The sequence below is a fragment of the Panthera tigris genome, chromosome A3 (assembly GCF_018350195.1).
Source record: "Panthera tigris isolate Pti1 chromosome A3, P.tigris_Pti1_mat1.1, whole genome shotgun sequence".
NCBI classification, from domain to species: Eukaryota; Metazoa; Chordata; class Mammalia; order Carnivora; family Felidae; genus Panthera; species Panthera tigris.
The window spans coordinates 59,776,255-59,801,550 of NC_056662.1; the positions used below are offsets into that span (position 1 = coordinate 59,776,255).

The 25,296-nt window shown below is 41.6% G+C and overlaps 1 protein-coding gene across 3 annotated transcripts in view; it reads left to right on the forward strand.

The window, feature by feature from the left end:
• AFF3 (AF4/FMR2 family member 3) overlaps positions 1-25,296 on the forward strand; it is a 566,812-nt gene that overhangs the window by 426,702 nt on the left and 114,814 nt on the right. For all 3 annotated transcript variants that reach the window (XM_042981179.1, XM_042981181.1, XM_042981180.1), the window contains exon 10: positions 21,882-21,933. In XM_042981179.1, coding sequence (XP_042837113.1) covers positions 21,882-21,933 — 52 coding nt within the window. The remainder of the gene's footprint in view (positions 1-21,881; positions 21,934-25,296) is intronic.

Here is a 25,296-nt window from a genome sequence, read left to right on the forward strand (position 1 = left end):
TTCCAGTGGGCCCAGGGGACAACCGAAGGATACTGCCTTCTAGAATCAAATGTGTTCCTTGTGTTTTGTCATTTGAACGGATTCCTTAGAAACACATAACCAGATGTTGAAGTTCATTGTTTTCATCCCCGTATCGGTTAGGTAAGCTGATCGAAGCATGCTGAAATGACAATATTTGTCATAATTTGAGCCCAAATTAATCTACCAACCCTTTTTTCCCACTCTCCCTCACCTCTGGATTACATGTCAAGTTGCCAGAGGAATTAGTTGTGGTTGCTGGTAGCCCTTCAATCCATTTCCCATTTATGGAGGGCCTACTGTATATAAGACTCTGAGCCTACACTCTTAGAATCCCTCATACTTATTCTGTGCTTTAAAATTTGCAGGATGTTTTTGTCTACATTATCTTATTCAGTTGCCCAATAATCTTTTAAGTTGAGATGTATTTTATTCACTCTCAATTTACATTCAGAAGTAGAGCCCTGAAAAGGCCCAGTAATTTACTCAGGGCCATCAAGCTGGTAGGTGACAAAGTTAGAAGTCAAAAATTAACTCCAAATCAGCACGTTTTCCAATACAGTAGTCACCCATTTCCTATATCTCACTGTAACTTGAGGGGTTAAAATGTGACATGTTGCACATTTGAAGGTCATTGAGTAGGTATGGATGAATGCCCACTACTGGCCCAGAAATGAAACTGTTCTTGCTAGTTCTCAAAACAGTGCTGGCAACTTTCAGCCACTTCATAAATCTTAACAGCTAAGCTAAAGAACACCCCAAATTGGTGAAAGAAATGTTGACCCAGACACATGAAACACCAGAGTGGAACAGGGAAGGCAGCAAATAATTTATGAGTTTTGGGGGTGAAAACGACCCAGGGTGCTGGCTGGATCAGTTAAAAGAGCTGCACTCTTGTGGGTTAATGAAAGGGAGATGTAAGGCTTTACTAGATAAATTCCATAGTTATGAAATTACAGTATGTCATATAACCAAATGACAACTTCTGATAATGTCTTCCTGGCAGCACAAATGCTTTTGTACACATATCGTTTTTTAGATAGTACAATAGTTTGGAGAGAGTGTTTTATTTTCTCTTTTATAGAGAAGGAAATTGAACGTCACTATTACCAGCAGGTCACCAAGCAAGTAAAGAACCCTGGGAAGTAAAGCCAGGACCTTGTCCACCCACACTCAGAGCACCTGGACTCACTGCTCGTGGTTCACACCAACTATGCCCTGTCTTTACACCTGCCACCCAATCAGTGGGGCAAGAGTCACCAAATGGGTCTTCCTTCAGTCAAAATTTGACCTGAGTCCATAAAATCCTTTGAAAGTCTAAAGCACCCATCTCTAATGTCTGGTCTAGAGAGTTCTTAAAATCATCGAGAAGTAAGAAGTATGTATGTACACAGTGAAAAAGGCTGCTTTTATATAGGATCCCTTAACATTGGAAATAATGATGCAGCAGGAAACAGAAGAGGTGTTTTGAGTGTTTTTCTTACTGACCAACTTAAGAGTGTATAAATAAGGTACCAAAACTCACTGGCTTTTGAGTTCATTCTTTCATTCTTAAAAAAAAAAAAAAAAGTAAATTAACAACTTTATCTTTGGGTAATAAGGGGAAGATAGAAGTACCTGGTATCACAGGAGAAAGCCTTGTCTGGGAGCACATAATAGCCATTCCCTGGTTATCGCAGAACCAGCAACAAACCTAAGATTTACAAATTGCAGGTTCCAGGAGGCAATGCCATTTCTGTAACGCCCACCAATGCTATAGTTTTTCTTTGGTTGAAATCACCTTAACGAATATAAAAAGTATAAGTGTTTTTCTCTAATAGAAAAGATTTAGAAGTACTGTAAGTGACGATAATAGATAAATTGTAGTGGCATGTAAACTGTTTCCATATGAAAATTAGGTTTGAGCACACCCAGTATTTGCAACATCTGGGGGATAGAAAGAAGGGTTGTTCCGAGAATCTAACTGAAACATACACAGAGAAAAAGAAAATTTTTCTTGCAGAATCCCATTTAAAGTTACCCATTCTGGGTAACAATGTTAATGTTACTCTCAGTTAATACTGACTTGAGTTGCAATCAGTAATGGAATTTCCATCTCACTGTTTTTGATCCCCCTTCTCCTCTCATTCTATCACCCACCTGTTTTCTCTGTAACCCCATAGCAGTCTGTTCATTTCCATTTGGTTCACTTGGGGAATCTGTTAATTTGTTAAGCTCCTGCTCTGTTTGGGGCCCAGCATTGGAAATAAGAAACATGGAAATATGGCATGGCCCCTGCTCAAAAGAAGTTCATCCCGCAGGAGGTAAGGCTGGAGCATAAAGAAGACATTTCAGTGTAAGGTGACAGCAGCTCTGATAAGAGGTGTGCATCCTGATGGGCTCAGAGTCCCCTGCAGCTGCCAGAACAGCCCCAGCCCTAGAAGCTAAGCTGGCTGGAGGCTTTCACACTTTCACACTCTTCTGCTGCATTTAACCTGGTACCAGATAACCTGACTCCCCAGAGGACACAAGAGTTTCAAGCACCATCTTGGTCTCACAAGTCTGGAGGAGGGAAGAGAACTACTGGCTCCCAACCAAGACAACTGATCCTTAATGGGGTTCAGAGAAGAGGGGATACCAGGGAAGGTGGATCATCTGGTGGACTTCCTAGAGGAGCAGTTCTTGGAATGGACCCTCAAAGATTGCAGAGGAAGGAGGCCAGGCATTGCAGGTGAGGACACAACATGTAGCACTCCAGGATTTGGTCATGATCCCTCTTCTCTCACAGAAAACTCCTCCAAAGCCTTTATCTTATCAGCCAATCTTCCTCCTGGCTCTGCATATCCCAGTCAGACCACTGCCTCTAGCCTCCATAGCCTGGTAACCTCTTCCCAACTATTGCTGCTGTGGATCAGATAGAAGAGTAAGAATAAGGAACAGTGATGCTTCAGAAGCAGCTACGAGCAAGGGACAAGCAGAATTCTCTGTCCTGCCTCCCTGGCCACAGGGGCCACCATGCAGATGGGAGACCTCAGCAAAGGCCAGAACCAGAGGTAGCAGTTAGGGCTTTTCTCTGCCTTGGGACTTAGTGCTGCAGGGAAAGAGTTAACAGTGGGATTTGGCAGGAGGAGGGCTCAACCCAGAGGAGGTGGTGGGGGCCAGGGCAGAGGCCACACCTTCCCTGTGTTCCAGCAAAGCCCTGACCTTGCCACTCTGTCAGGCTTAGCTGCCAACCCTGGAGGCTGACAACTAGTCTCTGCTTCCAGAAGCTCTACCAAGAAGGACAAGAAGGCTTTTCAGAAGAGTCCTTAACACCTTCCACATTTTAGATCATTTTAGTCAACTACATGAACTTAGCCCTTCCTGGGCCCTAATCACTAATTCAATATCCTCCTGAAATAAGACATCCCCCAGAATGAATTTCTACCTTCTATCCAACAGCCCTCCTACTGGGGGAGCTTTTCCCTTAAGTTCATTTTTCTCTTGATCCTATCACCTGCTCACAGGCTCTCTCACTGATGGCACGGTGGCCATTTGCTTTTTCACAGTGCTATTTCCTGGCAGGAGGGAAAAGTGTCTGATGATACTTACCTGAGGCCCCTACCTTCCTGCACAGGTTTTCCTCTGAAGAAAGAGTTGGGGTGCCACCACTACCACTGACAGTTTATAAACCACTGGTCTCAATTATCCCCAAAGCCTCTTCACCTCTAAAATCACTTTTAAGAGGATTTTCCTGATGCATAAGCTCATTTATGGTCTGATCCCTCTGACTGTGGTCCTGAGTGAAGGATTCCTTTGGGGAAGGCAGCTCAGAGAAAGCAGGGAAATGCCCCAGCTTGGACACCAGGTGGGGACAAAGGGTACAGGAGCATCAGCTACACTGACGTGTTTGGATGCTCCAAAATAACACTGTCCCAAACTGCAGGCCACAGAAGTTCAACAGGTACATGCATTTTGGGCAGAGTTTTATTATGGTGTTTGTATTTTTCATGAAAATAATTTGGTCACAGATGCATTGAAAAATGCTGTATGGAGCTCTTGGTGCACAAATGAGACCAAATTTCCCCAGAACATCAACTCAGCATGGGAAGAGTGAGCAGTGACTAGACACAGCCTGGTTTGGAGACCAGCCTTGGTAATTAGGCAACCTGAGAATTTTCTAGAGCAGGGAGTGTGTTACAGGTGGGAGGTGAGGAAGTCCTGGTCAAGATTGGTTGGTGAAGAAAAAGAAAAGGCAGGGAGGGAGTCTCTGATAGGGCTAGAAACTACCTGCTTGGCATCAGCTTCCTAAGGGACTGGTCCTCTAGGCCCCACACAACATCGAAGCAAAGTTAGGTAAGTCCCTTTAACACATATTCCTTACATACTGTTGTCATTGCCTCTTGTGCCCCACACCAAGACATTCAGATAGAATGTTCCCAGTTCACCTGACACTGCACCCACACTGGCCTCTTTCTCCTTCCCCATATGGCTCCTGGCCCTCCCTGTCCTTCCTTTTCCATCAGGGAAACCAAAAGAAGGAAACTCCACTGTGCCTGCATAGAAACTCTTCAAAACACAATTTTAATCTTTTTTTTCTAAAAATATTACCTTGTATTAAGATAACTTTAACCAAAATACATTTGTCAAAAGCCATATTTTGACTGGGAAAAGATCTGGATAAAAAGTAGCATACACTACCCAGTCATTTCCTGCAAGAATTTTAGCAGCACCACATGGCCATTAGCTTTGCACTTTTTATTTCATAAACAGCTGCAGAGTCGTTTGAGGCCCTGGGATTCTCCAGTTTCTGAGCCCTTCCGTTGTTGGTCTGATCCTGGAGTAGACAAATTTGCCCAGCCACTTTCTGTTTTTGAAGTTAATAGACAATGAGCTCTAAAAAGTGTGGTTATTATAAATTCAAGAGCTTTTTAAAGTAAACTTTTATATAACTTATCTCAAGCTCATTTTTCAGCCCTCTAAAGATAGCCTTTAAGATTTTAAGTGTATTCCATTCCATTTGTAGTCATGGATCAAGTTCTTCTGTGCAGTGTTGCAGGTTTTGTCTCTTATTATGGAGGCATGTGTGCTTATGACTTTTCATTAAGTAAATATTTGTGTGCCTCAGGCACTGGGGACACAGAAAGGAGTGAGGCTGACACTTCCTTCAAGGAGCCCATGAGTCAGGTAGATGACAGTCTGAAGACAGATAATTACACTATAGTGTGGGCAAATGTGCTATTAGACGGTGTACAGAAGAGTGTAATTAACTAAGGTCATTGAGCATCAAGACGATATGCCCTTTGGGGTGGCATTTGAAGGGTGAATAATAGATGAAAACAGGGAATAGAAAGAAAGGCATTTCAGGCAGGAGAGGTGGAGGCTGAGATCCTGACAAGTGTAACTATATATAGTTTGCATTGTTCCAGTATTGATTATAAGGGCTGGGACAGGCTAACAACCGCAGAGAGCTGAGGCCAGGCCATGAAGTGCCTTGTCGTCCCTAACAAGCAGCAGGTACTATGGATTTAGATTTTAGGTGGATTGCAACAAGATGGGCAATAGAACCTGGAGGAAAAACTGGAGGGAGGAAGTTAGGAAGCTATTACAGGGGTACCAGAAGTGTGAATTAAAGCAGTACTGTGAGGGATGGAGGAAGATGGGTTCAAAAGAAAACTTAGGACATTGAACACATACCTCTAGGAGTTTTACTGTCTGTAAAGAGGGCAGGGAGAAGTCAACAACCATGTGCACATGACCTGGTGGGTAATAGTATCATGGACCTGGACATAGAATTCAGCAGTGCATGTTGGATTTTAGGTGGGGAGGTGAGAGGGTTCTGGTTTTAGGCAAATCATAGAGGCACATCCAAGTGGAGATTCATTTATTTTCTCAGCAAACATTTGTTATGTGGTTATTCTATGCCAGGCATTTTGTTGGATGCTAAAGATGCCCTATAGGATAAAATGTGGTCTCTGGCCTTCAGGAAGCCATCGTGTGGAAATGCGAGGGTGCACTTGAGCCTAGGGAACTGGCTTTGGAGGATGAGGTCATAGATGTCATCCTCAGGAGTAGATGAGGTAAGAAGGGGTAGAAGAGAATAGAAACTGAGGACAGGATCCTACGGTAACATCAACTTCTGAAGAGTGGCAAAAGGAAATGGGAAGTCAAAGGTAAAGAGAACCTTAAGGGCCAGAGAAGCTGTGCAAGAAGCATTTCAAGGAAGGAGTGGTACATGAATGTGGCATAAATCAGTGTGAGCAAACAAGACAAACAGAGGTGTCTGGTTCATTTGACAATCGAATGTCCCTGATAGCCTTAGTGTATACATATGAATATGCAGATACCTGTCATTTGGAAAGAATTCTGCTCTTGCTGATCAAGAATCTGAATGCTTTATTAGGACTTAAAATGTCTATTTGGCCAGAATTTAACCACTTTACACAGGTAATGACAAGCCTTTGATTTATGCCTATAGCAATCACTGGCAACACATTGTGACTCTGTCCCTTGGTTCTATCTATAGAGTGTCTATAGGACTACTCAATCCAATACTTTTTATGTGATTAAGAAATAGTTTACTAGGGGCACATGGGTGGCTCAGTCAGCTAAGCGGCCAACACTTGATCTCAGCTCAGATCTTGATCTCAGGGCTGTGAGTTAAAGCCCCATGTTGGGCTCCACACTAGGTGTGAAGCCTACTTAAAAAAAAAAAAGAAAGAAAGAAAGAAAATAAAAGAAAGAAAGGAAAGGAAATAGGAAATAAAAGAACAGAAAAGAGAAAAAATATACATTAAAAAAAAACAGTTGACTAATGTTGGATTATAACCCAATACAGAAAGTAAATATGTGAGAGTCCATGCTGATATAAGTAAATGATTGAATAAATAAAGGAGTGAATAGGCAAATTTCTTGTACAGAATAATACCAAATAATATCTGTAGATACTGCTCCTCAAGGAAGTGGAATGTAAATCTCTACCCCTTAAGCATGAATTTTCCTTAGGGACTTCCATGCGGAGTCTGGAAAGAGGGGGGAAAGAATAACTTTACAGTGGATAAATCTGACAAACACAATTTTAGCCAAGTGATGCCAAGCTTAACATCATAAGTGATAAGTCATGTTGATAACATGCACCCTTGATATGATGGAACAAGAATGGCACTTTACCTCTGGACTCTTCCTCCCCAGAACCCTAACCTCATCATGAGAAAAATATCAAACAATCCAAATTGTGGGACATTCTACAAAAAACATGGCCAACACTCCTCAAAGTGGTCAACATCATCAAAAACAAAACAAGACTGAGAAATTGTCACAGCCGAGAAGAAGAACCTTAAGGAGACATGACAACTGAATGCCACATCTGTCTATCCCAGATGGGATCCTGAACGTGCTGCATGAGAAAGGAGCCACGAGCCTTGGGATAGGGAGATGGTGCACCTAAAATGGTAGAGGTTTCCAAAGACAATAGTACATCTACTTCACAGTGTGTCTAGTATTGGTCCTGAGCTCAGTTGATTCTCTACCATTCTAATGAAAAACTGTGGACCAGGACTCTTGACCCATCTAAAATTGGAAAATCAGAAAGTCTACATTGGATTGCAGCCCTATTTCTCTTCATCCCTACTCCTGTGCTCTGTCAATGAATAGACCCACCTAGGCAGGATTTACACCATGACCTCTAGGATAGTGACTACATTTATCATGATCATTACTGGTCATTTTCATAAGTAGAACAAACATTACTCTACAGTCACATTCTGTTTCAAAAATATGCACTACCACTTAAAATTTTTCACATGAATTATTTCCTTTGCACTTGAGATTCCTTTCTGCCACATGAAAGTCAAATAGATGAATATGTAAAAAGTTGGGTAGGCAACAACTTGATTCTGCAGTTTTACTCTTTTTTACTTAAACCCAAAATACACCTGATCTAAAACTATAAGGAAATGCTGAAACTTTTTTGTGGAGTGGCCCTGACTGATACTTGTGACCCTGTTTCCAGTTCAGTAAATGGAACCATCCTCTACAATAGGTATGGCAGGGTTTAATGTGCATGGGTTGTTTGATACATTCTGTATCACTATGAGCAGAACTCCCATAAGGATGTATTTGGTGGATAGCGATACATGTTGAATGGGTAACTGTTTCCCATTGCAAAACCCAGTTGTGCATACCTGAAAATGAGTTTAGACAATTTAATATATTTGCCTAACTTTCAACCCTATTCACTTTTTTAAAAAAGTAGTGAATTAGTCCTGGTGTATATGAGATCTTTTTTAATGAATAGCTAATAGGATGCTTTTTCTCTAATATGGAACATAGATGTCCTTTTCTTCTCTTTACATTTAAATGATCAGTTTATTGTTGTTTGTGGCATTTACTGGGTTTAGTGAGGGATTTAGTGTGGGTTAGTGGATTTAGTATAAAAGCCTGCAGCCAACGATGAGCATCTGACTTCAGCTCAGGTCATGTTCTCTCTCTTTGTGAATTCGAGCCCCACGTCAGGCTTGCTGCTCTCTGTGCAGAGCCTGTTTCGGATCCTCTGCCCCCACCCACCCTCCCTTCCCCTCACCCACTCATGCTTTCTCTCTTTCAAAAATATATTTTTAAAACAAAGCCTGCATCTAGTCACAGGTAGCCAGAAGTCCTGAGGGCATATGTTCCAGGGACTGGACAACTTGGGGTGAGGGATTGGCTGGATCTCTGCAGTATCCAGGTCTGTCTTGGTTCCTTCCACAGTCACAGAAACCAGAATAGTCATCTAGGTCCACATAGCATAGGACAAGGTTGTTAAAATTTGGTGATGAATTTCAAATTACCTATGGGTATCCTGAACAAAGAGGCAGATGCACAGGGAGGAAACAACTAAATGAACAAGGTGAAGAACAATTAGGAACTATTGACTTCAGACATAGGACAGGTGTCTCTCCCACTCCAGTTAATACCAATATAGCCTATACAGTGGATTGTGTCCCTCACATGAATGTACATTGGGAAGGACGTCGGAGAACTTGTAGTGGACACAAGAGAGAAATACAGAGATGCTTCAAAGCCTGGAGAATAAAACTTATGAGGAAAAATAAAAGGGGCCAGGATTGTCTGACAAAGAAAGAAGATGGTTATTTGTGCTCCCACTGCTTATCAGTTTCCTAGGGTTACTGATCTGACTTTCCCTCCAATAAGCAGTGAGCCACTTGAAAGCAAAGACTTTTTCAACTTTGTATCACTAGCACCTAGAATACCCTTGGCTCTTTGGAGATGGTCAATAAATGAAGGAGTTTATGTTCTCTGTTAGAAGAAGGGAATGGACTTAGATTATCACATGCAGATTGTTACAAGACGGAATGGGTAATAAAATACCAATAATAATACTGAATATGTATTAATTATTGTGTATCAGGCACTGCAAAATGTTTTGTGCATTTTCCCCATATAATTCCCACAATATTCCTGGGAGGTAAACATTCTTATTTTTCTGTTTTAAAGATGAGAAAACTGGGGCGCCTGGGTGACTCATTCAGTTAAGCATCCAACTCTTGATTTCAGCTCAGGTCATGGTCATACAGTTGTGGGATCAAGCCCCACATCAGGTTCCACACTGGGCATGGAGCCTGCTTAAGATTCTCTCTCTCCCTCTGACCCTACCCCACTCATGCATGCTCTCAATCTTTCTCTCTCCCTTTCTCTCTCTCAATAAATAAATAAGTAAATAATAATATTAAAAAATAAAGATGAAGAAGCTGAGACCGAGCAATTCTAGGTTCTCTGCACAAGGATGCACAGCTAGAATGTGACAGGGCCTGAATGTACATCAATAAACCAGGCTTTCTGACTTCAGAGTTCATGCTCCTAATTACCATACGTGTAAGTCAGAGTTTGATCTGGGAAAGAGAAACCACTCTAGGTATTTTAAGTAGAAACGCACTTAAGATACGGCATTAGTGGCTTCCAAATTCATCAGGAGGGTTAGGGTAGTTATAGGCATGGAGCCACCAGGAAATGGGTAAAAGCAAGAGTTACAGAAAGGTGCTAACAATAATCTCAGATGTCTGCAGCACCTACAGGTGCCAGAATGCCTGGAAGCTACTGACAAACAGCACATCTGCCATCTGCTGAAGCTTATGTACGGCTTTCGCTGACCTGGGAGCATTAATGGCTTCCATTGCTCTTTGACCTTCCGAACCCTATTCGATGCTTCTCACTGGTGACATCAAACCCAAAACTTCTGCAGGCAGGGAATGTAGTTCCCAGGCCTCTAGCACCTGTGGTACTGGGTAGTGCTTTAAAGGGGAGCTGAGATGTCAACCAATAGACAACCCAGCACACTGTGTTATTTTGTCTTGGAGTTTGGGGACTCCTCCTGAGAACTTGAAAGGCAGGATAACCTATAACCTTCTTATTTCCTCCCAGGGGCTGAAGAAAAGGCCAGAAAATAATCTCAGGTGCCCCAGCATTGTCCATGGCTTCTGAAAACAACCACTGAAGAATTCTAAAACACTAACAATAATTCCTTAACTCATTAGTATTGATGGCTTTGTCCCTTATCTTAGGCATTGAGGAAAACACACCTCTCCCTTGGAAGCTTTCTTATTCAAATGGAAGGGGAGGGGAAAGCTGGAGCCAGAAGAGTTGACAAGCAGCCCTATATAGTGCTTTAATTCTGTTCAGTTAGAGAGATGTGAAGAATTCCGTCCTGTGAATTGGAGATGGTCCCAATGAGAAGGTGATCGTTCACTTGGAGTTGAGGCCGTGGTTTTTAACCCTGACTGAACAGTAAATTCATCTGGGCTGTCTGTCAAAAGCACTGATGCCCATGCCCAACCCAAGACCAGTTAAATCAGATTCTCTGGGGATGAGGCCCATGAATCAGTTTTTTCTTTCCCCTGTATCTATTTCACTCATCTTCTAACCCACCTCTTCCCCTCTACCACCAGTTTGTTCTCCATATATAAGTCTAATTTTTTGTCTCTTTTTTTCTTCAGTTGTTTTGTTAAATTTTGCATATGAGTGAAATCGTGGTATTTGTCTTTCTCTGTCCAATTTATTTCATTTGCATTATATCCTTTAAATTCATCCATGTTATCACAATGGCAATATACCCTTCTTTTTATGACTGACTAATATTCCACCATATATATACGCACCACATCTTTTCTATCCATTCATCTATCAGTGGACACTTGGATTACTTCCATATCTTAGCTATTGTAAATAATGCTGCAATGAACATAGGGGTGCATGTATCTTTTTGTATTAGTGTTTTCATTTTCTTTAAATAAATACCCAATAGTGAACTTACTAGATCATATGCTAGTTCTATTTTTAATTTTTTGAGGAACCTCCATACTGTTTTCCACAGTGGCTGCACCAGTTTGCATTCCCACCAACAGTTCATGAAGGTTCCTTTCTCTGTACATCCTTGCCAACACCTGTTATTTCTTAGCTTTTTGATTCTAGCCTTTCTAACAGGTGTAGAGTAATATCTCATTTTGATTTTGATTTGCATTTCCCTGATGATGAGTGATGTTCAGCATCCTTTCATGTGTCTGTTGGCCCTTTGTGTGTCTTCTTTGAAGAAATGTCTATTCAGGTCTTCTGCCCATTTTTTAATTGGATTATTTGTTTTTTGGTGTTGAATTGTATAAGTTCTTTATATATTTTGTATATTAACTCCTTATCAGATATATCATTTGCAAATACCTTCTCCCATTCAGTAGGTTGCCTTATGATTTTGTTGATGGCTTCATTCACTGTGCAAAAAGAATCAGTATTTTTTAAAGCACCTAAAGTAATGTTAACCACATCATTGAGAAACCCTTACGAGGCTTTGCAGTTGCCAAGGTGCTTTCACCTTATTTTCTCATATGAATCAACTATCATCCCATTTTATTAATGGGTAAACTAAAACTTCAGAATTTAGGTCCAGAACTATTGAAGACATGCAGCTCTTCTGACTCTTGCCCATGTGTGTGTTATATAGTGGTTCCCAAACTTTGCTATAAATCAGAATCACCTAGGAGGCTTTTAAAAACATGGCTGCCCAGCTCATACCCCTGTTACATAAGAATGTGGGGGTGGTATTCTTCAAAGATCCCAAGTGATTCTGATGTGCAGTGAAGTTTAGAAACCACTGTGTTATGCCATACACAGGCAACATGTGAGGTGGGTATCACTTAAAGTGCACTCATTTGCTAATTAGGAGATTATGCTTGGTTCTCTTTTCTAATTCTAACATTTTATCAGTTCAAATAAATCTCTCAATTAGGGACACTTAGCAGTTAACTTATTAATAACAATAGCCACAAAAATGCAAAAACTGGCATCATGAACCAAAGAACAAATCTTAACCTACTGGATGTGTAACCGTTTTAGGTTCAGTGTGTTCTTATTGTCAAAAGTTATCAATTAAATAAGCTAAACATTAGTTAGCAAAGAGAATAGACAACCAGCTTATTAATTTATTGACAACCAATTAATATTCAACATCACAAACATAAGCCATATATGTGCATATCTCATTTCTCCTCTGGTTAGGTGTAAACATTCCCCTGCAAAGAGGGTTAAATAAAGAAATACCCATCATCGAATCTATGCAGCCAAGAAAACTTTATGTTCCCAGTCAGGGTCCTCTGACCTCTCTTCTGGTATCTACCTGGAAAAGGATCTTATTCTTTCACATGCTGTACTTGAATTTACTCAGCCTTAGAAATTGAATCCTCTAAAACCGAGGACACCAAGTTCAGAAACTAATTTTCTAGAAGTCCTTGTAACAAACAAGGATAGGAATTTTGAAACTGTCTTTGAGGAGAGAGCTTTTCTCTATTAAAGTGCTATTTCTAAAGCCACGGTTGTTTTTTGATAGAAATGATAGAGTCCACACGGCCCTTTTCTCCTGTACTTCTTTCAGGAAGGAGCAATTTTAAAGTCTGATGTGTTCACAGAATGCTTCATTATAACTGTGGCCTACATTGCCCTAAATGGAAAAGATGGAGCATTTTCATACTTTCATGGTCACACAAACTGGGTGAACATCTATGAGATGTTCAAGGAAAACGGGCCCAGCATTCTATTTCTCCTAGACGGAGAATTCCCTCTGGGCCACTCAGCATCCCGAGCTAGAACTGCAATTCCAAGTGGAAAAAAAAAAAAAAAAAAACCAACCAGCACACTTTTAAAAATATACAACTTAAAACAAAATCTAGAATTCTTTAAATAACTTTTGGGAGCTGTGTCTTTACTATCTCTAAGAGAAGCGGGTATGTCAGAGCAACAAGGGTAGACGTCCCTTGCACAGTCAGCCTTTGACAAGGTGTATTTGCAAGGCTGCCCACTGTTCTGGTTTCCTAGGCCATGGCTCCCAAACACATTGCCCTGAGCCTACCCCTCTTGTGGGCCACCTGCAGCTTTGTGCAAGGTTCTGCTTTCCAGTTCTTCTGTGAAGCCAAAAGCTTACATGTAATTAGCATCATCAGAATTAGAAGCAGAATGGGTCACTGAAACATTTAACTGACACAAAATGGACCTCTGGGATTCCAGTCTCCACCAAGGGTAGTCAGTGGAGGCTACACATTTATGATGATTCTAACCAAAACCTTCCCTTTCTCCTCCCTCAGTTCCTTCACATGCTAAGTTACCAGGATCTTTGCCTTCATAGGCTTGTTCATCGCACCCTGTCAAGTGCAGGCAAGAAGTGTTAGAGATTGACATCTGAAATAGGCAATGGGGGGCTGAGGGCTGAGTGGGGTGGGAAAAACAAAACCTCTAGATATCTGACCACCCCTCACCTTCTATGAGCCTGCATTGTCCAGTATAGGAGCCACTAGCCACATGTGGCTAGTGAGCATTTGAACTGTGTATATTATCATTGAAACGATATGTTGGCTTAAATAAAACATACTGTTGGTTGGTTTTACTTGTTTTTCACACCTTTTTTAACATGGCTTTTACAACTTTTTAATTACCCTTTAGGCCCACAGTATACTTCTGTTGAACGGCTTGAATAATGGCTGCTAATGCTTTTAGCTTGAGCAGCTGAGAGTGATCTTGAAAAGGGACACACTAAATATTTAAAATCATCTGCCAGCATATGAATTACTTATCAATGCCTAACGAATTACAGCAAAACTTAGCAGCTTCAAACAACACTTATTACTCTATAGTTTCTGTCAGTCAGGGATCTGAGTGTGGCTCACCTGAGTCCTCTAGCTAAGGACCTCTCACAAAGCAGCACGGGGTCAGTGGGTCTGCAGTCCCCTCAAGGCTTACCTGGGAAAAGACCCACTTCCAAGCTCACTCATGTGGTTGCTGGCAAGATTCAGTTCCTCCTGGGTGGCTGGGCTGAGGACCTTAGTTCTTCCTTGGCTGTTGGCAGCAGGTTCCCCTCAGCTCCCTGCCATGGGGATTTCTCCGTACAGCAGCTCACAACCTGGCAGCTTTTTCCATCCAAGCAAGCAGGCATGAAGAGTAAGAGCATGCATGCCAACAAGCAGAGGTCACCTGAACTCGCAAGTGACACCCCATCCCTTTTGCCCTACTCCATTTACTAGAAGCAAGTCACTAAGTGCAGCCACACTCAGGGGAGGGGAGTGCATGAGGACATGAATACCAGGAGGTGGGATCATTGGGAGCATCTTGGAAGCTGCCTACCACAGCCAGATAAAGAGGATCCAGTTGACATTATATTTGTCCACCTCATAGTTGTTCTTAAATGCCATGTACGTACCCTGATGGATCTAATGTGCTGCATTCATATTTGCTTGTTGGTGCATAAAGAAAACCTGAAATAATAAGAAACTATTATTTCTTATAAGAAACTATAGACAATGGTGATTTTGGGGGACGAAAGTAAGAAGTAAGAGGATTGGAACAAGGCTGGGAGTGAGACATTTCACTGGACACCTTTTCCTTTTTAAAATTTTTTTTTAATGTTTTACTTATTTTTAAGACAGAGAGAGACAGAGCATGAGTGGGGATGGGGCAGAGAGAGAGGGAGACACAGAATCTGAAGTAGGCTCCAGGCTCTGAGCTGTGAGCACTGAGTCCGACGTGGGGCTCAAACCCAGGAACCCGTGAAATCATGACCTGAGCCAAAGTCGGACGCTTAACCAACTGAACCACCCAGGCGCCCCTGGACACCTTTTCCTATTTGGAGAGTTCTGAACTATATGTATGTATTACTTTTTTAAAAATATCATGAGAGTGAGGGAAATAAATACCTCTGTTCCCCCAAGCACTCTGTGCTTGGCTGTCACCCTTCCTTCGTGGGGCAGGATAGAGTCCCTGATTTCAATCTGCCTCCTCTAGGACCTTGAAGCCCCTCGAGTACTCTCTCCTCCTCACAACTTTTCCTGAGCCCCCTGGTCTCCAGAACTCATCCCACCACTGACTGTGATTTTTTTTATTAGTGTTGATTTTCATTTTCCTTTGATTTCCATTTATTCTACATTAACATGCTAGATATGAGATTTCAAAGACATTCGTCTCGTATCTCACCAGGGTTTAGCAGGTTTTCTAAATGAGGTTGATTTTTTGTGAGAGTCTTAAATAGTAGGAAATGAGATACTGGCCCCCAGGGAGGATGGGCCTGTGTAGAAGGTAGCAGGTGGACTCAGCTTGTACATGGGAGAAAAAGACCACTGGAACTTACCATCTGTAAGGAAAAGTAAGGTCACAAACAGAAAAGATACAATGCACCTTCACTCTCCAACCCAGGATGAGCGTGACAGAATCAGAGAGCTATTTGTGATTTCATTGACAACCAAAACAGCCCCAGGCAGAAGAGGTCCAGGAAGGAAATATATGTGAACCATCTCTCTATGCATCAACATTGCTTCAAAAGATGTAAATATGAAACCCTGGATAGGAAGATATCAGAGTTGAAAACGCTTGGGTCATCTAGACCACACCCTTTGTCTTACTCCTGATTTCTCCATTTGTTTCCAGACTAAGTTACTTCATTTGTACCTTGGATGCATTAAATCACCAACCCCCAGTGTGAGCCTATCCTAGCCTTCCTGGCTCCCAGGCGACTGGAGTGATATGAGCTAAATTCTTCTGAACAAATGCAGAGGAAAAGTGGTTACCTATTTATGAAAATAAGCCCAGGCAGATGGTAGCACTGACCCTGACAGAGCAGTGGACTTCAGACAGAATGAAATGTGTTTTATAACTTCCTCCCCATGTTCTGAGCAGTAGAGATGATGGCTTGGGGAATACCTGCAGAGGGGTATACTTGCATAACGAGTAGGCTATCGTGCACTGCTAATTGCTAGAATAGATATTTGCATATATGAATATGTTTAATGGGGAGTCATAAACATTTGTCTTTGGCTTTAAATTTCAAATAGGTGGAGACCATAGTAGCACCAGATATAGAAGCAAATCTGAAAATCAAACAGCCCAATTAAAACTCAGATTTTTTAAAAGCCATTAAGATCAAGCAAAATGAAATGAACTTTAAAGGGCTAAAGGATTCAGGTCTGTTAAGGGCCCCAAATGGCAAGTAATTCCGGGGAAATCCTATTAATTAAAAACCACTGCTCTGTGAAATGGCTGCCATTACATTTGAAGGCAGTTAATGTGCCCATTTGCAATACCTGTGAAGAAATAGTGGAGCATTAGAAGCAGTTGACCATCTGCTAAGGGTAGGCTACTGTTCCTGTTCCCTGGAAAGTGCCGTACCTCAAAAATGTAAGGACTAGCAACAACATAAATTTGTTGCCCAGTTAAAAAATACTACATGTGGGAAAGTTGCCACAAATATTAAAGTTGTAGGGGTTTTAAGTTCTCCCTTTTATGAGAGCTCCTGAAGATCCCATCAGAGGAGGCAGTTGGGTTCTGTGAGAACTGTGTGTGCCAGAGCTTCACAACTGCAGGCAGTTTGTAAATGGCGAGAGTGATAGTGCCAATGCAAATGTAATAGCCCTGGGAGACAGGGTGCCAGCCCCCCCCTCACTGGCACACGGGCAGAAGAAGGAGTAGAAGGCTGAGAGACCGGATGCCAATCCTGCTGTTGGAGAGGCAGTGTTGCCATTCATCCCTCACTTGCAGAAGAGACCCCTAACACCCACCCGCAGAGGTAGTACTTGGCACACACACGGCAAAGTGGCTTCAGAGCTCCAAAGCCACTCTGTCACACCCTCTCCTGTACGCAGGCCGCACAAGGCCCCCTCCTGTGGCTCCAAACCTTTTGACCTGTACCAGGTACTCGTAGGGCATGGCATAACATACCTGGGACAGTAATTTTAAGATAAGAAACTGTTGTCTAATGCAGTTCCCCAGTGAAAAATAGATGGAATCTTAATCATCAATTGCATGTTTAAAACTCTTGCCCGAGTCCTTTAACATCTCAGTTCTTAGTTACCTGGTTCAGAGGGAAGTCACAAGGGGTACCACCCTGGAGTGCCTCTGACAGCAGTTTGACAGCCCCTCTGGTGTTCAGGGCACTGAGTCCAGGTTTCTGTTTACCTCTGGCCGCACCTCTGCTCCCTGGTCATCCTTCGAAAAGTTTCATTTTATTGTCTGTTTTATTTCATCATCCCTGTTGTCATCACTTGGTGGCTCCTGCTGAGGGACTGTGGCCACGTGGCTGACCACTGGCCCTCAGAGCAGATCTCCTTGTGCACTGAGGGTGACAGGCATGTTTACTGTCCTCTCTAGCTGTGAAGCCACATCCGATCAATCAACCGTGGCAGCAATTATACCCTAAAATACATTACCCCTCTAGAGAGCCTCATCTTTTCTTTTCAGAAAAGAAAAATAGAAAGTAAGGGGGGAAAAGGTATAAAAAAAGTAGAAAGCTCTATTCTGGTAAGTAGAGCTTAGATTTAAGGCATTATTATAGAAATATCTTTTCTCTCACATTGTTTACCCATGCAAATTCTTTAAATGCTCTAAGGCATATCCCTCAGAGATAAAAGAGGAATATTAGTGAAAATGAACATTTATTGAATGCTCGTTCCGTGCCAGGTTCTGTACTAAGCACTTTCCAAGGGTTGTGTAATGATTTCTCCAGAAAACCCGTTAAGGCAGGTATCAGGTCACTCAGCTAGGTGAGTGGCAGCGCTACGTTTCATACTGGCAGCCTGACTGTCCCAGCAGCCTGCTGGGACCACCACAGCCTGCTGTCCCAGCAGCGCCCACCTCAGAGGACTTGCTGTGGGACTGAATGAGGTAACGTAGAAAGTGCTTTTAGCCAACCTGGCACAAAGATCCATTCAACGCTGAGATCTGCTCCTAATCAAGAGTTCTGGAAGGGGAGGGGCTAAGGGAGCATGAAAGGGAGCTGCTTTCTCGCTGGGTGGGCATCATTGGCTGGAAGAAGGCTGGGTGGTGCTCAAATGTAAGGATGCAAGGGTGCGGCAGGTGCCCACGTGAGCCACCATGACGCCGAAGCACAGGCTTCATGGGCTTATGTGCATATGACCCATTCCAAACTCTGCCTTCAGCCCTTCAGAGCATTGCCTTCCTTTTTCGGAAATAGAGTCAGAGATCCTAAGCCCCTGCCTTTTGGCCTGGCCAACACTTAATTTGGATTTTCTCTCACTTTTGGCTTACGCCTTTGTAGTTGTTTGTTCTTGTTTAATGTACGTATGCCAATCTGTTCCTTTCAGAAATAGACAGATGATAAAAATGTTCTCAAGTGGGTGGGATTAGAGTTGGGGATTGCAACAGTACCATTTGTGTGTTTAGCTGGAGGTAATCCCAGCCTGCAGTCTACCTGCCGCACACAAAACACTGACATTTCTTAGGATCTTGTGGGGGTTACAGCATTTTTCTTCTCTAACCACATTTCATTGTTCAGCTATAACCTCAAATACACACTTTGGCTCCTCTTCCCCAGGTCTGTTTAGCCAGACTTGAAGAACGCACTGAATGGAAACAAGCACTCACTTTGAAAGTTGAGTCATGGGGATTCTGCTGTGACCATCAGAATAAAACAGAAGGGCTGGTCTGTATTCTTGGATGGCCTTGAGCATCAGTTTCCTCAGCGTGTCTGTTGGGGATTGGGCACAGGGTGGCGGCGACTGGCTGTTCCAGGTCTGTGGTTGCAAGTGTTGGTAATAGCGGCACCCCAGGATTGCTGTGGGATTATGTATGAGCTGTTTGACTTAGTGTTTCATTGCCATTTCGACATATTTCAAGATTCTGAAGTTTCATTGGATTCTGACTTCTCTGGAAGTCTGTCTTGAATACGAGGTATTTTTACATTCGATCCTTTGTTTTTAGATCTCAGCCAGAAACACAATAAATTCATTTTTTTCTCAATATAAAAAATTCACAAGGCAAGGTGGATCTCTGACTGCCTTTCTTCTGGAAGTGATGACAAAGTAGAAATGACAAGTATAGAAATGACAAAGCCAAGACCCAGAGGTGTGACTTACCAGGGATCAGAGGATATGAGAGACAGTATGAAACTCAAACAAACACGCATTGATGCATGTACACATTTTAGCACATGCTTAAAATAAACAAAAATAAGCTGTATTCCTACCTTAAAAGAGAACCTCACACACTGTTTTTACTGTTGTGGTTACTTTCAGCATTGCCAGCCTCGCGTGGTGACCGAGTCACATGGCTGGTGTGCAGCCAAGCTATGATCCCTTGCTTTGGGGCATGTTGGGATTTCTTGCTGTGGTTGACAGTGGCCTTCAAGTCTGTGCACGCTATTGCCTATATAAAGATGAAACTTCTCAGTCACCCTTGATATGACCTCCATCCAACAACAAGGGGGTTGTTAATGATGATTGTGTGTGTCCTTCCCCCTCCTTCTTTCCACCCACTGACAGGACCACCCACACTTAGAACACCCAATGCTTGCAGGGCAGTCCTTGAGATTAAACCAAATAGCTGTTGGCAGTTTACCTCTAAAGAGGGAGTGAGGGGTGGAGGCAAGAAACTATCCTGCTCCTCTGGGGTTTTTCATCAGAAAGGCATTTGTGCCTTTTGGTAGGAAAATAATCGTGGGGAAGGTGCCCCAGCCCAGCCAGCAAGCTGGTATTGTATTGTGTGCCATCACTGTGCTAGTCACTGGATACTCAAGGACAAAGAAAACACAGTCCCCTTCCTACATTCTTCCTAAACAGTGCTCTAATAAATTACCACCACGTCTCTTCTCTTTGAAGCCAAGGGTAGGAGTTTATAAGGTCAAAGGAAATGAATGGCAGCCAAGCGGATATAAAGGGCAGTTGTGGATGGAGCTCTGCAGTCTTTGCTGATGTTTTCTTGGTTTGCCTGTGGTTGAAATAATAAAAGAGTGATACTTCTCCATATTGGTAGAATAGCCATAGCCTGTGAAAAAGCAGATCTGGTGTCCTAATAGTTATGGTTTAAATGGTACACCAAAAATTGCTTAGAAATTTCTCAGTTTTCAGAGACTGAAAGTCTCAGTCTCACTCTATGATAAATAGAAGAGTTTTTCTACTTTACAAAGTAAGGGGTAATTTTATTCTCTATACTCATGGAATCTTAATCAGGATTGGGCCTTAGAGATTGCCCAGCATAACCTGTCATTTTACAAATCAGAAAATGGGACCAAGGGTAAGGGAGTTAAGTGATTTTCTCCAAACACATGGCCGGTTGGGACAAAACTAGGTCCACGCACTGCCCCAGCAAATCTTTACCCCAAGTTCACCCCAAAGGTCACTGAAATTACTTATAAAAAATATTCAGAGGAATATACTGATGATGGGCCCACAATTGGCCTTTAAAGAAACGAGGCACATTTTAGGGTAGAGTCTTTGGAAGGTGACTTCAAGGAGAACAATGAGGCCTGTCAAGTATATGGGTTCAGTGGCCTTCAGACTGATTCCTGGAGCCCCAGGATCTATCACAAATGGACCCTTCCCCACCCCCCACAGAACAGCTCTGCTTTCATTTGTGTTATAGAATGTCCTTCTGAGATTTCTTTTGAAATGAATTAATCTGAAAACTATTATTCTATAAACAGTTCATTAATGGTAATAAGAATACAATTTTATCATCATCAGAAATAATAGGGTTTGATTTTTTTTGTTTGTATGTTTTTACTTTTAACTCTTACAGACCCAAAAGTATACTTCCCCACTGCCTCCGCCATGGCAAATCTGAGACACCAGGGAGCACTGGGGAGTTAGTTGCCTTCACAGAGTCTTTTCTAGAAAGTTCTCTCCTGTTGAGTTTTCCTCATCCAGCAGGATCTTCAGGCAGATGTCTTCTCCAGATCTTTGGCCGGTGGAAGACCTAAGCAGCCAATGCTCACAGCTCTAGTTTGTTGTGTTATTGCTGTCGGAAGAGTTTTACTTGCTCTCTCATTGTTTACCTTGAATAGTAAATGGAGACATAGCATAGCACCTGTCACATGGTAAACACTGAACAAATACTGTGGAATTAAAACTTCACAACCAAAAGCTTTATTTGATTCTGTTTGTTTAAAACCTCATATTCTTGGGGCGCCTGGGTGGCTCAGTCGGTTAAGCGTCCAACTTCGGCTCAGGTCATGATCTCACGGTCCGTGAGTTCGAGCCCTGCGTCGGGCTCTGTGCTGACAGCTCAGAGCCTGGAGCCCGTTTCAGATTCTGTGTCTCCCTCTCTCTCTGCCCCTCCCCTGTTCATGCTCTGTCTCCCTCTGTCTCAAAAATAAATAAACGTTAAAAAAAATTTAAAAAAATAAAATAAAACCTCATATTCTTGAAGCAACCCATCTTACCCTATTAAGGACTGTTAAGAGGGTTAATTTTCATGATGGGGCAGTTTGTTATTTCCTAAGTACATCAGAAGAAAAAGCTTAAAAAAAAAGGGTTTTTTTTAATTAATCAGAAAACAGACTTATGGTTAAATCATTACTCTAATAAAGATATTTTGGTACTGAATTATTTTGAATTTGCTAAGTATCTATACCTCTTTGTTCCTTTTTTCAGAATGCTAGAAGATGACCTTAAGCTAAGTAGTGATGAAGAGGAGAATGAACAGGTAAGATTTTCTTTTATGTTACTGTCTTTTGAATGTGACACAGCATTGCTAACTCGGTGGGTATTAACTGAGTCATACACACTCTAAATTGTGGTGCTCAAGGATGGTGGGTGCCTTCTGATAATTATGAGCTTCCATGCCATTGGGCCAGTCCATTCAACTATCTTAGTCTTAATTTCCCTTAAAACTGTGATACTGTGATTTTTATGTCATTGAAACCAACAATGGGTACTTACAATGAAGCTAACTAGCATTAGACTTCAGTATAAAATAGGCCCTTTTGTCATTTTCTTTTTCTTTTATTTTTTTGGCAAAGCTCATTGGTCTTCTAGAGATCAAGCTTGTGACCTAACCTCATCAGCATGCAATAGGCAAGCTGTAATATTAAATATTGAGAAACCTTATACAGATATTATTAACATTGAGAAGAAGCAAATGTGGAGGTGAACTTCAATGATGAATAAAAAATAATCATGCTCTGAATAGGCTGTTTGTCTTAGATGATAAATGTGCTTAAAATGTTCTTCCCTGGTGTTGATTTACCAGCTCGAGACATCAGTCAGGGGTTTATAAATACTCTTCTGATCAGTCAGTTAAGGTGGAAAAATTCATCCACGTAACATTCATTACTTTCACTTCTGCGTTTCAGGAAATGTTTGTATTTTTTAAAGTAAGCTTGAAAACACAAAAATAGATTTTCCTACACTTCTGTTTCCTTCTTCTTATTATCCGTGTGGTATTTTGTTAAATTTGGACAAATGTGGTAGGTATAAAAACAATCCAGAGAGTTTTTTTCAGAGGTTATTTTTACATGTGATATAAGACTGGGTGCAATTGATCTTGAAATAGTGAATTTTTATAAAGGTGTCGTGGTGTGCTATACGGGTGATTCAGCTGTCTAACCATGCAAATGGAAATAATGTACAAAGAGAGTGTGCAGAGGTGAAATAAAATTCAAAAGAACATTTCCAGGAAGAGCATCTAAGCAGAATGTGGCTGTGAGGTCACAGAGTTTGTTCACCTTGAAGAAGAAAGTGAGGCACCAAAGAGGGGCCTGGGTGTGAAGTAGAACTTGAATTGAAACTAGAGTGGCAAGTGGAGAAAACCCCAAGTGAAGGAAGGTTAATTGAGCAAGGTGAGCTGCTAGTGTTTGGGTTTTGTAGAGAGTGACTACCTTGTTTCTAGTGTGCATACCAGGAGAGTCAGGTATCTGTAACATGGCAATCTTGGCAGAACTGAGAATGACTTCACTCCTAATTTTGGTTCCTCATCTATGTGACTATTACCTAATGATTTCATCTTATCATGTTTTTTTTCCCAGCGAGAGTTTCAGATAGGTACATTGTGGATTAAGTAATATCAGATGTGTAGATTATGTATACTTTATATTAGAAAGGGATTCACAGAGTATTGCATTCAGCAAGCTTTCTTAATTTGGAAAGAATTTTCCAGAGTTATTTCCAGGAAATATTTCCACTGGAAACTCGATTTAAAAAAAAATTATTTATCAAGGATATACCAGACACATTCTGTAAGGCAGTAGAAAGTTTTCGTTGAATCATTTTGCTTTATTAGCTACTCCTTTCTAATCTGTAGCCATTGATAGTATTATATTGTGAATATATAGGTTAGATCATTTATTCTTATATTTGGTGCCTGTGTGTGTACACCTTTTCTCGTTTGCAGTGAAAACGGCTGACAGAATGAATGATTTTTATACAGTAGTGTAATTAAGACTCCAGACAGCAGTTTTGTATGTGGTAGTTTAAGTGATTGCTCTAACACTAATTATATTAAGTTATCTTGCTTTGGCCTATAATTATAGCCTGCCCTAATCACAAAATCATAATTTCCATGCTTTAGAGAAGACTAATGATATGGCATTATTTTCCTCCAAGACCAAAATATGACTGTGCCCCTAAAGACTAGAGCCTGTGCACACATGCAACATGCATACACACACTGCATTTCTCTGGCATTGGGAGATAATTAAACATTTAACATAAATGCTCTTGTGAGATGTAATCAGAGTTTGTCCCTTAACCCAAAATCTTTCAAAAATGTATGGTACATTTCCCTGCCTCAATAAATGCAGTATACTAACCTCCTTAGCCTTCTCTTACATGATATCTGGTTGTCCTTGTGAATATTGGTCCCTTGCTGTGACAAAGAGATACCCACAAGAGCTTCAACTTGCTATGCTGGTTTACCCTTCCTAAAGTCACCTCAGACTCACATGCATTTGAGTACTCTATCTAATGCTTCCTTTATCCTCGTTGCCTCTGTGTTCTCAAAAATGAAGACACAGGCTAGTTTAGTGAGTAAGCCCGGACTGAGCAGCCCTGCTCCCTGGGTTCAAATCTCTGCTAGTGACTCAGTAGCTTTGCAGCCTCAGCCCAGCCCCTAAACTGTTCTCTGCTCCAGGGTCACCATTTGTAAAGTGGGAATTAGTGTTAGATCCCCAAAGCCTGCCGCTTCCTCAGGACTTGTGCTCTACCTGTTATCTTCACATCACCAGATCCACTAAGCTTTTGGTGTTTTGCATTTTAGTCAACTTACAATTGAATATACCATACATAGAGAAAAGTACACATAATCTAAGAATACAATGTGATGAATATTCATAAACCACACAAACCCATGTAGTCAGCACCCAGATCAAGATACAGACATGACCAGCCTCTCAGGTCTCCCATGTCCCTGTCCAGTCACCATCCTCCAGAAGAATAAGCACTCCTCTGTTTTTCTAATACCCAGAGGGTAATTTTGCTTCATTTTGAAATTTATATCAACGGAATCATACAGATTCGTTGTATCCGTTGTATCCGTTGTAACAATGGAATCTGTTGTTTCTGGCTTCTTTCACTCAGCATTATGTTTGTGAGACTCATCCATGTTGCATGTACTTGAAATTTGTTCATCTTCATTACTCATATTTCTTCATGTGCATATAGCCTAATTTACTTACCCATTCTACTACTGATGGGCATGAAGATATTTGAGGCTATTAAAATAGTGCTATTGTTAACATTCTTGTACAGGTCTTTTGGTGAGCATATGGGAACATTTTTGTTAGGTCTACACCCAAGAGTAGAAATGCAGGGCCATGCCGTATGTGCGTGCACAAGATGAATATATCATCCCAAACCATCTTCCAAAGTGGTTTCACCAGTTGGCATTCCCATGAGGAGTATAAGAGAATTGCAGTTGCTCCTCATCCTCACCATGTTTCTCTTTCAGGGTCATGAGCAGTGTTCTGAAGGTGTCTATTTTTGTATTGTCTTTGTCTGGTTTTGAAATAAGGACAGTACTGGCTTATAAAATGAATTGAATAGTGTTCCCTGTACTTGTTTTTTTTTTTTT